The sequence below is a fragment of the Arvicola amphibius genome, chromosome 1 (assembly GCF_903992535.2).
Source record: "Arvicola amphibius chromosome 1, mArvAmp1.2, whole genome shotgun sequence".
Taxonomy (NCBI): domain Eukaryota; kingdom Metazoa; phylum Chordata; class Mammalia; order Rodentia; family Cricetidae; genus Arvicola; species Arvicola amphibius.
Window position 1 is genome coordinate 173193235 of NC_052047.1, and position 17192 is coordinate 173210426.

The 17192-nt window shown below is 43.5% G+C and overlaps 1 protein-coding gene across 12 annotated transcripts in view; it reads right to left on the minus strand.

Moving 5' to 3' along the window:
* Positions 1-17192, minus strand: part of Sgms1 (sphingomyelin synthase 1) — a 265738-nt gene that overhangs the window by 31907 nt on the left and 216639 nt on the right. For 11 of the 12 annotated variants that reach the window (XM_038344315.2, XM_038344312.2, XM_038344297.2 and 8 more), the window contains one exon: positions 6548-7386. In XM_038344315.2, coding sequence (XP_038200243.1) covers positions 6548-7170 — 623 coding nt within the window. In that variant the 5' untranslated portion in view covers positions 7171-7386. Of the gene's footprint in view, positions 1-6547; positions 7387-11493; positions 11635-17192 lie in introns of all 12 variants that reach the window. The other variant, XM_038344313.2, reaches the window with a different exon arrangement.

The window sequence follows — 17192 nt, forward strand, 5'->3', positions numbered from 1 at the left end:
GTGTGGCTCACGGAGAGAGGAGGTGCACTAGCATGGGCGAGACCCTGGGCTCAGTCCCCAGTTCCACCTGCCTACACCCCGACTCCCTATACAAACACAAGCATACAAACTCTAAAATTAAAACCGAAAGTGAAGAAAGGCACAGTGTCCTTCTGCTTTTGCAAAGGACCTGGGTTTTGGTTCCCAGTTTCTAAGTGGTAGCACAGAGCCATCCGCAAATCCAGTTCTAGGGAAGCCAACACCCTCAGGCACCAGGTACACACATGGTACATATACATGAATGTGAATAAACACATATACATAAAACACAAACCTTAAAAACAAACAAACAAACAAAAAAACTAGTTTTTTTTCCTAAAGAAATCTCTTACTGCAGAAGACACACTATGGGTAAACACTAAAAATCCATCCTGGTACTGTAGTAACCACCCCAGAAGAACAACACGGGAAAACTGCACATGCGGGGACACTTTTAAATACAGATGTCATTTCCCTTATCCTCTTCCTTCTCTTTGGGATCAGTTTTCAAAGAACTCATTCAATGGTCATTTCCACTCATCAACCAGTCAGTCCCGCTGTGAGCCTGCAGCTCTTTAAGGGGCAATATTCTCCCTCATCACCAAACATCTCTACCATTAAATTCTCGAGTCCACCCCATAATCCAACTGCTTTCTTCTTTTTTCTTCAAATGTTTACTAGTACATTCAATTCATTCTTACATAATTTGCCACTCAGCCAAAACTGAGTTACTCTACTCTTCTTAAGTGAATGTCTAACCCCAAACCATGACAGAAAACCCAGCACAGGATATAGACTACAGAATGAAAAAGGCCAAGAAAAAACATCTTGACCTTGACCTGACCCTAGGACCAGGGTTTGAAATCCCAATCTCTGATCTTGCCCTAGAATCAAGCTGCAGAATCCCACCAATCACTGAGGTGCTGAGCACAAAACCCCACCAATCCCTGAGCTTGCCTCAGAATCAGACCACCCAAACCCACTAATCCCAAACCACCCTGGAAAGCTCCATCCCTGCCCCCCAAGAAACCCTATATAAACTCTGGACCCTGTTCACTTTGCTGCTGCTTCTCACTGGAGGCGGCCACCTCACTCCCACCCCCGGGGAGTCTCCTTACCAATAATTCTTGAGTGAGGTTTGTTGCACAGAGTGACATTTTCACTGTAACAACTTTCCCTGGAGCTTGAGCAGACTGGACCAAAGTAGAACTGTTAACACTTTTACCTAGTCCAGCAGAATTCTAACACTCTGGGAGACCTAAGTAGAGTTGTAACACCTCCGCAACCCCCTCACCTCCCCACCTCACCCCAGCAGCCTGAGCAGAGCTGCAATACTTCCCTGGAGCAGAGGAGAGCAAGCTGAGCTGGGACAGCTTTGATGGGGAAACCCTCCCCTGCCAGAGCAGAGCCAGGACACCTGCACGGGAACCTTTCCCTGGAGCGCTGTAAGCTCTGCACTTGCAGTGATTCTATGGTCTTCGCTCCCGACTGCCAGAATCTCTCTCCATCTGAGCTCCAATGCTTACACAGATCACTTGACTTTGTTCCAAAGAAAATATATTCAAGTACAGTTGTGAGTACCCCTGAATTAGTGGAATCTCCCTCTTTAAATAACATAAAAACCAGGGCTTCGTGGGCAAATCCAAGGCCTCATGTGTGAAATACACTATAACAGAAACCAGTTGTGTTCACTATGGCAATGGGCATCACAAACAATTCTCTGGATTCAACTCTTGCTATCCTGTTACCTACAAAGCAGCCATATCCTTTTAATTTTTAATCATATTTATTTATTTAGGGTGTGCGTGAGGGGGTGGGTCACAGCACAACTTGTGGGAATCATTTCTCCCCTTCCACTGTATGGATTCTGCGATCCAAGCTCCAGTTTTAAGGTGTGGTAGTAAGCGTCCTAACTGAGCATCCTGATGATCCTATATAATTCTTCCACAACACAAGTGTGCTAACTGAGCATCCTGATGATCCTATATAATTCTTCCACAACACACGTGTGCTGGTATCATTTACATGTCGGTGCTTTACCACACTTGGCATTAAATCCACACACTACTGGTTCCATCTGAGACCCTGTCTGTACCTCACTGGACAGCTCTCCCCAGCCATTACAGATACTTTGGGGCTCAACGAAGCTAAAGAAATAAATTCACCCTCAAACACTTGCTATGTCTCCTACCTGAAACATTCTTTTTCAAATACCTATTTGGGATTGTCTTCCATTTGACTCAAGTGTGTGCGGAACTGCTGTCTCATCCGGGGCCTTTCACAATTACCCAATCTGAAAATACCACCTCTGTCCCATTTCCAACACACAGAAGCCCTGACGCTGACTCACCGTCTCTAGCTCCCTTACATTAGCTGACGCCAGATCCCTGGCTCTTTACTGGCTGCCTCACTCTGCCCAGACTAATCACTGCACTGGAGGCCTCGTCTCTGCAGCATCCCCCAGGGTCTAGCACTGCTGGCTGACATACAGCAGGTTCCTCAGTGAGCTCAAGTTGAATGAATGGATGGATTTTAAATGAACACACTCTATTTCTGTCTGCCAGGCCCTGACACAGCATCAGGATATAAAGTGGGAGTGGTGAACACGGCATCATTTCCTCCTTTAAGGAAAATTAAAAAAAAAAATCTTGTCACTGAAGGAGACACATGCAGAACTGAGAGAAGGGAAAGCGTTATGAGCTCAAAGTGTTTACAGGGAACCGGAGCAGCCGTGGGTACAATAGGGCAGACTAAATTTTTTTTTTTTTTTTTTTTTTTTTTTTTGTGAAGAGCCCTGAGCCTCAAAGCTAAGAAGTTGTGTCTTCATCAGATTCCACAGTGTGGAGCCCAATTAGAAATGAGAGGAGGAGATATACCCAAACTAGAATTGAACTAGAACATAGAACTAGAATTGACCAAGCTCATTATTTAGACAACACCAGCTGAGTTGTTCTACATTTCTAGAAAATGCCACTGGCCAGAGAAGGAAAAACAACTTAGGAAACACAGCTCACAAATCTGGCCTGGGTCCCGGAGAGTCTGAGGCACCCTGATCACCACACTCGGTCTCACCCTCGCCTCAATCAGAAAACCTGACTTGGAAACCTCGATGCTGCCTTCAGTCAAGGGTTGGCAATGTCCTGACAGGGTAGGGCCGCAGGAAACATGCAGGGGTGACACCGTGTTAGCTGAGAGCCACACACTGAGCCCCAAGCCTCAACTCTACCGGTCTGCGAGCTCCAAACACTCTTTATGGTGCTTTCTTAAAACAAGGGTACCTGGTTTGCACTGAAGTTTGACACAAAGGCAGACATTTCCTGGGAATTTTCCTAGTCAGTGGCTTGAAAGTCCAATTCTAAATGAGGAGACAACGTTATTTACAATTTTAAAAACCAAAAAGAGGTTCAGAAGCTACTTTTACAGTGAAACAGGACAACTGTATACAACATAAGACAGAACTGAATGTCACAAATTCAGAATCAAAGTGTTCAGAACCCGACAAGTCTGGTTAAAGGACTTGTTGGTTGGTGGCAGACGTTGCCCAAAATTCCAGTGGTCTCACTTCTCAATTCTTCGTCATCTTCATCTTTTCTCTTAAGTTAGAAAGTACAAAGGGAGAAGGAATAGGGGGCCTTTTTAAGGACTGCAGGATTCTTAACGTCAGAATAATTTGGGGGGTGGGGATGGGAATTTGGGCTCTGTTGGGAACTTAATACCAACCAAACAGCTTTGATTCTGAGGAGCTGATTAAAACGGTTAATAGTAAACCATCCAGCTGGTGGATGCTGGAGAGATGGGCCAAACTCACAAGAAACACAAAAACAAGGAAAGTTAGGGAGGGAGAGTACCCCATAAGCAGAAAGCTCCATGTTTTCAAACCAGTCCATAAATAAAACTGTCACATAGCAACAGCCAATTAGCTAGAAACGGGGGTGGGTGCTGGGGGTAGCGTGTCCAAGGGTTATTAGCCTTCGTGAAGACAACAGGCATGGCAGTCATCAGCATTCACATCCTGCTGTATCAGTTCGTACCCTCTCCCTTTTTCCATGCCTGGATTGCCACGTACCCTGGGAGAGGTCACAGACAGTCAGGGTGGGGGGCGCTTAGGACAACAGTCTACTTCCCAAGGTAGAAAGTGGAGTGAAGGCCTGAAAGACTCCTTAGCAGGCTGCATTCGAGTTAGTTACCTAACTACTCCAACCCCATCACAGCGGCTTACCCGCAATGTTAGGGCCAATCTAAAAGTTTTCTAGGACGACAGGAACCTTGACTGAGAAACTGTCATTTTTCCTGGGAGGGGAACAAGGCTCCTGAGTTGAAAAAGTTCATCTAAGCCACCTAGCATGTAAAGCCACAGCTGGGGCTAGAACCCAGGCCGCCTACTCCAGCACGGAATTAGCTGTATAGAAGGCATTCCAACTGGTTTATTGTTGTTGAACAACTTAAATAAATAAATTACTATAGTACTGGTAGTAAGTACCAGGAGAATACCAAATTAGAAAATTTAAAGAGAAACAGATTTGGGGGAAATTCCCTGCTAGAAAAATAAAACATGTAGATATTAGTCCTATGTTTAGGAAATTCATTCAGAACAAGACTGAAATCATAAAACTTCTCAATTCCGCAATAAGTCTGACTTATTGAGTTATATTCTGGGGCAATAGATTTGCCTGTGTGTACAAATTTTGGTGAAAAGCCAGAAAGTGAACTGGCGAAAAAAACAAATTTTAAGGGGAAAAAAACAAAACAAAATAAAACAAACCTCAGTAAGCTTAATTTGAGCTGCCCTTCCCTCTGAGAAGGAGAAGCATGGGGAACAGTTTCAGGCTTTCAGGGAGAAAGGACGAAAAACCAAAATATTCCTAAGTGAGAAGCAGGACTAAAGCTGACAGTCAACAGAATGTATGCAAGGAATCCCAAACATCGCTATGTCGGTAGCCAATTCCTCTCAAAGCCAAAGCAACAACATTTTTTTTCTTCAACTAGATAACAGAGCCCATCAGTTCCATTTCAAATTCTACTTGGATTATAAATTTGTCAAACTAGCCCCAAGTAAACCCTTGGCTATGCTGGTGACAAAGTGAAGATGGGCTCCCTGATAAGGTCAGCAGGTAACCCTCCCTTTCTACTTGTGGATGTCTGACTTCATGAACTGAGAAAGAGTTTATCCAACACCAGGAAAACACTCAGAGCCAAACTAAACAGAAATGCTCCACCTGCATTTTTATATTTTATTATCTTGGAAGACAATTTAATATCCAGCCATTGTTTGGCTCAGGCAACTCAGTCTACCAGAGAGAAACTCAAATAGCTGGTGGCTCCATCATCAGAGGCTGCCCCAGAGTGACAGTTCCAGGTCTGTAGGGAAGCAGTCCCAGCTCTGGCCCCAGTCCCAGGCATAGCCCTGCTCACTATGTGGACTTGGTATGGTGCCCCAGGGGCAATGGCAGCAAGCTTGGGCTGTGGCCAGGGCACAGTGGTACCTCTTACTGATGCTCCCAGTCCAGTGGGTAGGGGAAAATGGTCATTCCCAACTACCACAGGGAAGCCACAAAGATGTTCCACTCAGGGGGAAAAAACCGAGACACCAAGAACAAGAGCAATGAATTAAAACCAGGGGAAGACACTTACCTAAAAAATAGCTCACTTTAGGAGATCCCTGCCGTGATTACAGCTTGGGACATAAGAATCAATTTGGATCCAACTAAAACCAAATACAGACTCAGACAGAAACTCAGAGCTAGCCATGCACAGGTTTAAGTGCTACACAGTCTATAAGATGCAGTTATACAGATTCCACTACATTCTACCTGCTTAAATTAAATGATATCAGTTTTCCCCAACCAAAGTCATTATAGAATGGCTGTCTGATCTACGTGTCAAAAACTATGAGGACAGGGGCTGGAGAGATGGCTCAGCGGTTAAGAGCATTGCCTGCTCTTCCAAAGGTCCTGAGTTCAATTCCCAGCAAACACATGGTGGCTCACAACCATCTGTAAAGAGGTCTGGTGCCCCTCTTCTGGCCTTCAGGCATACACAGAAACAGAATATTGTATACAGAATAAATAAATATTTAAAAAAACTATGAGAACATACTGATAAGGTTCTGGGTCTGGCTTGGGGTGGGGAGGAACTATTCCACCACTTACAGCTCACCCACCAATTGTCAATTCACCTGAGTGACTACCAACCAAGACTAGGTAGCTTTATCATACCTCCCCTGCCCCCCAAAATTCAACAGCCTTTACTCTCCTGAAGATGTCTGAGTGTTTTCTTTCCTATGACCTGAAAACAGACCACCATCAGTCATGGTCTTAATTCTGGAGGAACTGCATCAAACAGGCAACAAATACAATATTCTCTCAAAGCTGTAGAAGCTTTAGTTAGTCCCATGGGGTGTGCGGTTTCAAAATTATTCAATATGCTGTGATTTCAACACTTGGGTAAATTTCATTTCCAAACCATGACTAGATAGCCAAATGCAAACCCATCATGGCTGGATCTTAAGACTATGGTTTACTCTACTTACTTGTATTTTAAGAGCAGCCACTGAATTAACCAGAGTCCTACAAGGATCATGCCGTTAATTTCGCAAATAGAAAAGGCCCACTGCACCCGGTTAAAATGGTCAAAAAACGTGTCCGGTAGTGGAGGCTGCACCTCCTTAGGAGGTACTCGTTCATGGACGACCGAGATCATCACTGTAGTGAGGACGAAACAGGAAAGTGCATAAAGAAAGGCCAGAAAAGTCTTGCCCCACTCCATGGGGTACTGGGAGCGCTCTGGTTCTGGCATGGGGATCTTTATCATCTCTTTCCTATACCCATTTGGCATTCCATTGGGTTTAATCTTGATGCTGAAGCTGCCATCAGGGTCGGGAATGTCGACGCCAACACTGAGGTGCCCGTTGGCGTGGCCATTCTTATGTGCTTCGATATGGTGCTCCATTTTCAGGGTCTCGATCATGTCTAAGAGTCGCTGCCCGTTGTCAGACGAGACTCGGCACAGTGGGGGCTTTTTGAAATCCTCTTGGGTTAGGTTGATCAAGTCCTGGCCTGTGAAATGCTCTAGAGGTTCACAGTATTCTGGCATAGCATTCTCCAGCAGCCAGTCTGCCACCTTCTTGGGTGACCAATAAACCACTTCCTTCATGGTACTGGCAGACAAGATGCAGCAGCCCCAACTTGCGCTCAGACGTCAGCAGTCACTGTTCGTACAGGGCAGGACACCATCCCTCCTGGGCCGGGTCATCTTGGTGGGTCTCATGAGCAGAGACACAGCTGGCAAGGTGGTCAGGGCAGTTTAAAACTCGCCATGGAGTGGTGTCCGAACATTAACTCGCCTCATTTCTGAACAGGATTCTTCCTTCTGTGGGAGGAAAAGAAAAGGTTAGGACCACAGGACTTCCAGATCAGTTCCTTTAAAATGCAAAGAGGCTAGAGGTACATTAATAAAAGCACGGGAGGACGGTCATCGGTAAACTGTTTCAAATGTTTTAGTTTCAAGCTTTAACGATTCCCTGGTCTAAGTCTTCCATGAAAGATCATTAAATTGAATCTGAAAATGTGTACGGTCAGGGTCAGCAGTGGATGCATCTCCCAGGGAGTACTCATTAAAATAAAAAAAAAAAAAACAGACTCTGGACGCTGCTCAGCAGAGACCACTGGTCCTCTCTGTACCTAACACACTTCCATGACATCACAGGAAACAGTCTGGCAACCTTGCTGACTCCATCAGTCTCTCTGCTGGGGAATGTTGACAATGTTCACAGAACGTGACAACTTAGGTGTCACAGAAGAAAATTAGAGAAATGCTGGTCTTGAGATCAGCTGGTCCAATCCAACTTTACAAGCCTTTTTTGTTCTTTTCTTGCCAAAAAAGCCACTAGTTCACTTTTTCCCAACATGTGTGAACCCTAATACAGAAAAGAGTACCACAGAGGCTGACTTGGTTGGCACAACAAAGGCAGAACCCAGGGCCAAGGCTCAGGTGATCTTTCTATCCTCGGTCCCTCGATACTTTTGTAGATCACCATGATTTGAAAAAAAAAAAAAAGGATCTGATCCACCGCTCATCTATAAAAGAGGAATGTGTCCTATAAAGGTCAAAGGTCTTGCCCATAGTTGAATGTATAAAGGTGATGTAAGTTCAGTGTATATATTTGTGGTGGCTTAAAAAAAATGGCCACCAAAGGGAACAGCACTATTAGGAGGTGTGTCCTTGTTGGAGGAAGTGTGTCACTGTGGCTCTTTTTCTTAAGCTTCTCTCACTGTGACAATTAGCCATTTTCCTGTTGTCTGCGAGATACAGCACTCTCAGCTCCAGCACCATGTCTGCGCCTGCACTCGGCCGTGCTCCCCTTCATGATCATAATGGACTAAACCTCTGAAACTGTAAGCGAGTCACCCTCAATTAAGTGTTTTCTTTATAAGAGTTGCTGTGGTCATGGTGTCTCTTCATAGCAATAAAAACCGTAACTAAGACAGACGGCATTCATTAAAATACTTGACAAGCGGTGTAACAATCAAAGGCTTATGCTCTAGTGAAGACCCCAAGGGAAGGACGCACACATAGAGAACAGATGCAACCAGAGGCCTTGAGTAGTGCATAGTACTTCAGAAAACACAGACCAGCTAGGTTATGCTTGATGATTCTGAGTGTTCCCATTTTTCTGCCACTGATTTCTTTTATAAGTACATACTAATTTTGTAACAATCATTAAAAAATAAGGAAAGCTCAAAGCAGAAGAGACAATTTTATATGCAGGTCACAAAGCTATGAAACATGGCAAGAGGAATCTTCCCCTGCTTGCCTCACTGTCTGGGCTATAGCTTGTTCATCTTTAAAATGGGTGCAGTAACAATAAAATATTTCCTTTACAGGGTTGCTGTCAATCACACTGAGTCTACATATGAAAGCAGATGAAACAGCTGAGCTTTTCAGGAGGTTGGTGGTGCACATGTCTTTTTATCCTGTTTCAAATCATCAGTCATATGCAGTAGGCTCTGTCCACTTTATCTCCCACTACAGCAAACACTACCGCCTGGACTTTTTCTGGCATGATTATTGCTATGCTAACTATAGAAGGCGCTCCACACACCTAGAAGTTTAAAAGCAGGAAATTATGAGTGACATTGTTCCCCTAAGAATGCGTTCATGGAACTGTATCTGGTAACGTGTACTATGCCTTAAAAGGATACTTCTGCCACCAAGCACACTCAGCACACACTGTTCTCTTCCCACTGTGCACATGTTAGGAAGTTACACACTTGGGGCATTCCCAAGTAGAGAAAATGCTTACGTGGACTTCTCAAATTGACCTCCAAAAGCTTACCTGCTCTCCCCATCCATTTTCTCTCCAAATAGTCTCACCCCAAACCTTCAAGTTGACTCTAGATTGAGGACAGACAGCATGTGCCCTCCCAATTTCTTACAGCACCAACAGCAGCACCAACCTTAAAGACACACCCCAGTCCCTCCCAAGTATTGGAGGTGCTGTATTACACGCCGCCCCCACCGCCTCACTCTCTCCTAGCTAAGCACCTGCAGGTTCCCAGAAACAGCTGAGTGCCTCCCAAAGACAGCTACTTCAAGCAGCCACAGATTTCATGTCCCCAGGGCTCAAAAGCCACTCAGTCAATAACTGGCCAATAGCTTCACAAATGTCCCTAGCTTTGTGCAGACTGTGTAATGGAAAATAAGCCCAATAATGTCACTAATATTGAAATGTCTTTTAAGCTACCTTGGACAGTCAAGGAAATTATGAACATTTTCCAGATAGAAAGTCCACGTGACTTCTGCATATGCATAACCATTTCCAGGGAACCTCAACTGCAGTGAACTTGGGCTGAGTGTCAAAGGCGTGCATACCAAACCTGAGTCCCTGCACAGGCTGTACAAGAAAGGGGGTCTGTCTCTTAGGCATGAGACCCACGGCCTGGCCTCAAACATTCCCCAGGACATCTAGGGCAACTGTGAAACCCTCAACATCTACAAAAGAATGCTAAAGAAAAATCTCGACTTCATGTTCAGGCCCAAGGGAGAAGGACATTGGCTTTCTCCTAAGTTCCACATCCCATAATTCTTGCCCGGCACAGGAAGCGCACCAGCGTCTGAACCCTCAGAACCACAGATTAACTACACAAAGGCCAAGACATCTATCACTTCTCTCTGATAGAGAAATAGACAAACCATTTCTTACCGAGCGATAACAAACTTCAAAACAGAAACAAATCAAATTGTGGGAGATAATTTAATCTAGAGCTAAATATCTATCTGGCACAGCAAGTGCTTCAAACATCAACCAAACAGAGGAACAAGAATCTTGCAAAGTCACAGCCATCAAATCATTTTTTTTTCAAGATTTATTTATTTATTATGTATACAACATTCCTCCCATGTTTGCTTGCATGCCAGAAGAGGGCACCAGATCTCATTATAGATGGCTGTGAGCCACCATGTGGTTGCTGGGAATTGAACTCAGGACCTCTGGAAGAGCAGTCCGTGCTCTTGACCTCTGAGCCATCTCTCCAGCCCCATCAAATCATTTTTGATAGCCAGAGGAACTCTCCAAAATATGCTACAAGATAGGCCAGCATCTTCTATCAACAAGGATTAAAAAGGCATTCCCTCCCAAACAGAGATCCTGCACCTCTCCCAATCTGGGATACCTTCCCTTCTCAGTGTTCTACATCCAGTCCTTTCCAAGTCCCCCAAATCCCTTCCTCACTAACATCGGTGACATACACAGAATCTAACATCCTGGCATGTCTATGTGGGAGACCACTCGGACGATGCTCTGCAGGATAAACACGTCAGGCAGCCAACACTGGTGACTTAGTGAGTGAAGTCCTTTATGTGTTCCCAGGTAAACTATCTCCTAGGCTGCATTCATGATGAGAATCCAGTCACATTACAGGTTTCTCCATTAAGCATCTTATTCTTTAAAGAATGCCCCCAGTGGGCCCACAGTGACACTTCACACACTTATGGAAGCTGTTCTTTTAGATAGCATCTCTAACGTCCCATCGCAGGGCTAAAGACCGGTTTCCAGCTTCATGAGGAAACAAACCTTGATTCTAAAGTGAGCTTGGAATCACACATGCGTGTGCTGTTTGTCTGTAGCAGATGCTCAAGTTAGGAAACTGGGAGAAGTCATTTCTGGGGAGGTGACCTCATGGACAGGGGCTTAGCTTTTTTTTTTTTTTTTTTTTTTTTTTTGGTTTTTCGAGACAGGGTTTCCCTGTAGTTTCTAGAGCCTGTCCTGGAACTAGCTCTTGTAGACCAGGCTGGCCTCGAACTCAGAGATCCGCCTGCCTCTGCCTCCCGAGTGCTGGGATTAAAGGCGTGCGCCACCACCGCCCGGCTAGGGGCTTAGCTTTTTAACAGCCACTGCGAACAAGCGTGTTCAGAGACCCCAGGGCCTGGCTGGAGACGCAGAAGTAAGAGAGCCATTGCTTCTCTGGCCTCACTCACCCAGTGGAGATGGAGTGAAGGATTTCTATATGGAGACAGGCAAAACATCTCCACAGCTTGGCCTAGAAGACAGGTCCTCTTGGGCAACACCCATCATCCGGAAAAGCCAGGCTGAACTCATGCACATCCCAGCTTACTGGACTTATAGCACAAAATGGGGGAGAAATACAGAAGAATGAAAATGAAATAAACACTTCCTCCTGAAACATCCCAAACTTTAAGAGACAGAGATGGTATGGGAACTCTCATCTCTAAGTTTTAGAGACAATGTAGGGTCAGATTTTGATTTGTCTAAACTTTTATCCACAGGGAAGAACTGGCTCTACAGCCAAGGGGTTTGCAGAACACTTCTGCTGCCCAAGAGTCAACAGCCTCAAGCACAGAGCACGGCATCTAAAGTCCTCAGCAGCGCAGCGGCAGCGCTCCATTAATGAAAGGCAGACCAGAGCACACATTCATTACAGGGTCCAAGCCCAGCAGGACTTCCTATTTGGTCCTAACCAAGTGAAAAATAACTATCCAAATTCAATTGGACTCAGATTCTTAAAATAGATACTTTAGTCTTTAATATTATAAAAGCCTTTTGATGGTACATCACACCACTATACAATGAATTTATAGTTAATAATGGAAGCCAATCTCCACGGAAGAAAAAAATAAGCTAAAGCAATCATTCTGGAAATACAAAGATGACTCAACCAGGCAAAATCACAAAATAAATCTTTTAGGAGTATTTGCTTATTACACTTCTTCAAAAGGAGCTATTATATGGCTTTGTCACCTGGAAAAGTCTAGAAATAAAATAGCATTGTGATAATAAAAGCCTTCAAGAATTAAGAGTGACATAAAACTAAAACATCACACCAGCAGTCTCAGTACTCGAGTCTGAGGCAGGAGGAAAGCAAGCCGGGCCAGCCTGGGCTACCTAGCAAGACCTAATCTTACAAACCTGTAACTACACTACAACATCTCCCCTAAAAGACTAGAATTAGGAATTGGTTACAAAATGAAATCCAAATCATTAATTCATATCACTTTACTATAAAACAAACTGACATTTTGCAAAAGCTTCAAGTTTAGAGAAAGGTTTCTGAATCTACTAGAACTTTCCATGAATGTCAATGATAACCTCATTGACCTCTTAAGTCAATGAAATACTTACTTCTCCATAGGTTCAATTTAGATATCTGCTGGAATGGTTTTTTTTCCTCAAAGCAGCTCTAGTATGTTGCACCTTTTCTTATTTAGTACTTCAAGAGTTAATTTAAGTAAGAGTTTGTGAAATTACATGTGAAAGAATAGAGCAACAATACCGGCCGAAAGAGCTACACATTCGCTTCTAGTCTGGGAGTTTTAGAAGATTCCTCTGAGCTGCTATAACCTTTGCTCTGGCCTTTTCTTTCAATTGCTAGTGCATGCAGAGCTCACAATCCCACAATCCAGCTTTGGTTCACAAAGAAAATCATCCCTCCTGAAAGCAGCTCCTCCAGCTAAGTGTATGCTGACCTACTTTGTGGAGCTTTGCGGAGGGCTCGCTTTACAACACACGCACACCTCTGCCTTCTGGTCTACTCGGATGGCGAAGACTTTGGCTCTGAGAACTTCTGCACGTGGGGACATCGTTCCGTCTCCACTCGACCTTGTGGATTTAACTGTGTTTAACACTTAGATTTCACACTATCTGTAGAGAATTCCTCCTCAGTGGCTGCCCAACTGTTTATCTAATGGTCTCCCTGTTTAACTCTCTACTCCCACAAATGTTTGAACTACAGTGAGACGTAGCAACCTCAACGTCCCTGGGTGGAGGTGACTTTGGGTTGGTAAAATTAATAGGACACAATGACAAGAAAGCAGTCACGCCAACTGTGTACTATGAACCATGGTCCCATCTACTTCAGAGAATCCCATCACCAGCAACGTCCACTCCAACCCAGGCATTTCATGATAAGGTGTTCCTATAAATATTCAGTAATCAGAGAGTCTAAAGTATCATTTAGTACAACAAAAAATTAGAAATACATTAAAAATTTATTATACAATACATGCCTAAGTCCCCACTAAAGACTGCAGCACATTTCTATATTTATAGTGATATTTACAATTTTATGAAGAGAACACTAGCTATAAAACAGAGTATCGATTTTGTTAATATATATGTATGGTAAATATATATGTATATAAAACAGGATAAAAGTCAAGGTATTATTTGTTAACTTCCTGTTGTCTCAGAATAACAGAATTATAAAATAATGTTCTGCTTCCTCCCACAATATCTTAAAATCTCTCTGATAAGCACATTTTACTCTTGCCTAGAAAAGAAAAAAAATAAATCTTGTCGCTCTTCTAAGTATATTGTTCTGAAATCTGAAGGTTGCACTGCAAGGCTGGAAAGATGCTTCCTATATCAGCTTTCTTCAGAAATAGGAAATGGGCTTGAGGACACGACTAGAATCTACAGACACAACCCTAAGCCCTACATATGAAGAAACAGTACTGAGAAGTGAGCCAATCTACCAGCAACGATAAGACTAAAGCCCAAACCTAAGACAAAATTCCAGGCTGATATCCCCCACTGTCCAGAGCAAAGACAAGCCAGGAGAATTATAACTGCCTAACACTGAGTCCCACGGTGCCTGCCCACTCAGGCAGCTACAAAACAGAAAGGATCACCTGGAAATTCTTCCCTGGTTGTTACAATGGGGAAATCCGGCACACACAGCTCTCTGAAAACTCATCACTATAGCTTTCCTTGTGATTGGATTCTTAGAGCTCACTTAAAACTGGAGCAAATCTATTCCCACTCAACTGACCAGCTGCCTCTGCTGGGAGCCAGCAGGGCTCTTGTCCTGCTTGCCGGTTAATCTGTCATTCTTAGACGTGGGCTCACTCTTGTGGCACTGGACAATGTCAGAGCATAGCCAATGCTTCAAATTCCAGCAGCTCCCATAGGAGCCGATGTGTACAGTGCCGATGTCGTCCGTCCAGAAGAGCTTCTCCATTTCTAACAAACATCACTCTGTGCCTTTCCATTTTTCTTATTAAAAATCAAGAGTTCAAATCCCTAGATACCAGGTTTGTTAGCTGGACTATAAAGACATAGTCCAGCTAACTATGGATAGTTATAGCTATAACATAACTCTCAATAGGTCAGAAAAATAAACCAAGGCTGTGGAAAAAAACCCAATTGGCTTATTAGCTTGGTTTTATTCCCCCCAGGGAGCTGGAAATAGAGAGGTGGTATATTCCCAGTGGTAAAGTGCTTGCCTGGTATGTGTGAGGCCCTAAATTCCATTCCTAGCACCACAAAAAACAAACAAAACCACAAAGCTTCGGTATAGATTCTACAGCAGACATCCGCATAGAATCTTCAACAGCCTTCCCAGTAGCATGCTGGAGGCGAGCACTCGTGAGACCAGAAACTGGACTTCTGGGTCTGGAAGGCTGGAAGTTGGCAGAAACAGTAAAGCGCTGCTTAGAGAGGACGGCTCTGACCAGCCCTGAGTGCGATGTCCAGGGCCCGAGATGCAGCTTTCCTGAGGCCTTCGGGAGGGCTTTTCTCATGATGCAGCTACAGGTGAGAAGCTCTTTGTAGTAATTAGCTGTGGGCCGGCTTCCCGCCACCTGCTCCCAGCCACCAGCTAGCTTATGCCCCGAAATCACAACTCACAAATTGTATTCTTTTAAATACTGCCTGGCCCATTATTTTCAGCCTCTTACTCACATCTTGACTAACCCATATCTAATAATCTGTATAGCACCACAAAGTGGTGCCTTACCAGGTAGATTCTAGCGTACGTCCATCTTGGGCTGGAGCTTCATCGCGTCTGGCTTCTCTCTCTGAGGAGAGGCACAGTGGTCTGTCTAACTTAGGAGAGGTGTAGCATCTGACTGATCCTTCTACCTCACTTCCTCTTCCTGTTCTGTCTACTCCACCCACCTAAGGGGCGGTCTATCAAATGGGCCAGGCAGTTTCTTTATTAGCCAATGAAATCAACTCAAACAGAAGACTCTCCCACATCATTTCCCCTTTTTCTGTTTAAACAATAAAAAGAAGGCTTTAACTTTAACATAGCAAAATTACATATAACAAAACAGTTATCAAGCAAGAATTATAGTTACAATATTTATATCTACTTTATCTTTTATCATAACTAAGGAAAACTATAACTATCTATCCATTCTTCAACTCCATCAAAGACTCCAGAAGGATATAATATTACCTAGGTGAACAAGAAGTAAGCTACTTCCAAAACTCTAGAAATCACAGAGACATCTCGCTGCCTGGACAGTCACCCAAAGTTCCTCTGTACCGTTGGGGCATCCATCTTCGGCCTACAGGCCCATAGTTTCCAGCAGACGTTTCCATGAAGCAGGAAATTTCAAAGGCAATTCAGTCAGTATCTGCTGTGTCCTGCAGAATGTCTCGCAGACTCTTTCATGAGTCAGGAACCCCAAAGAATCATCTCACCTTTAGGCAAGTTCAACAGTCCTCTCTCTGTGGGTTCTTTGTGTCCAGTTTCTGCAACAGTCCAGGCAAGAGCAGTTTCTTGCCCAAATTGCTACCAAACTCCATAAGGATCCTCTTCGATGCCCATCATCTTCTTGAAGTAGATTGGTGCTGCCAGGAGCAGACGTGTCTCATTGTCATGAAAAGCCTTAAGTTATTAAAACATTTAAGTGGAATATTCTGTAGTCTTTGAAAGATATGAAGAATGTCTATCTAACTGAAATATATCTCTATATATCTAGAAAATCTAACTAACATGACTATAAGCTTTACTATTATTGATGATTATCCATTAACAACCTATATTTCTTAACTATACATTACATTTTTAAAATGAACTACACAATCACAATACCTTAATCAGTATCAAAAATACGTATACATATAACAAAATTGACCTTAAAATCCATACCAATGCAAATTATTCCTATCTATATCATATCCCCCTTTAAATGTAAAAGAACATTTATAAACAATATTTGGGAACATGGGCACAGTTATTTCTCTCCAAACTGCTTCCTGCTGAATGGGGACGCTGTTAATCAGATCTTTCATGGTGTAACCTGTATGCCAGGTTCATATCAGTCATCAGTTGGATGAAGTAATTTTCTGAAGGTGGTCACAGCAACCTTTCAGGAGGCCGTGGTCTGTCATACCATATTGGGATAGAAGCAATCCACAGGGTTTCATTTTCTGTAAAAACAAAAGAAGAATCTCTTTTCCAAAGTATCATATCCTTAGATCCAAATTCTGAAGTCAAGGTATTTTCAAAATATCTTTCTTGGATTAGTTCAGCAGCATTTATAAACAAATATCTTTTAGCAGCTATTGCTTCTTCCTCAGCATTTAAACAATTCAAAGAGAGTATAATAGCATACAGCATCAAGATTCTCTGTGTATTTTCCATCTTTGTACAGCTTTATTTTTACCTCTATTTCGTTTATTTTTACTTTTATTTTTTAAGACAGGTTCTCTGTATATCTTTGTCCTGGAATAACTCTGTTGACCAGGCTGTCCTTGAACTCACAGAGATCTACTTGCCTCTGCCTCCCCAGTGTTGGGATTAAAGGTGTGCTCTACAACACCTTGAACTCACAGAGATCTGTCTGTCTCTGCCTCCCAGGCACTGGGATTAAAGGTGTGTGCTACCACACCTCGAAGTCACAGAGGTCAATTTACCTTTGCCTCTCAA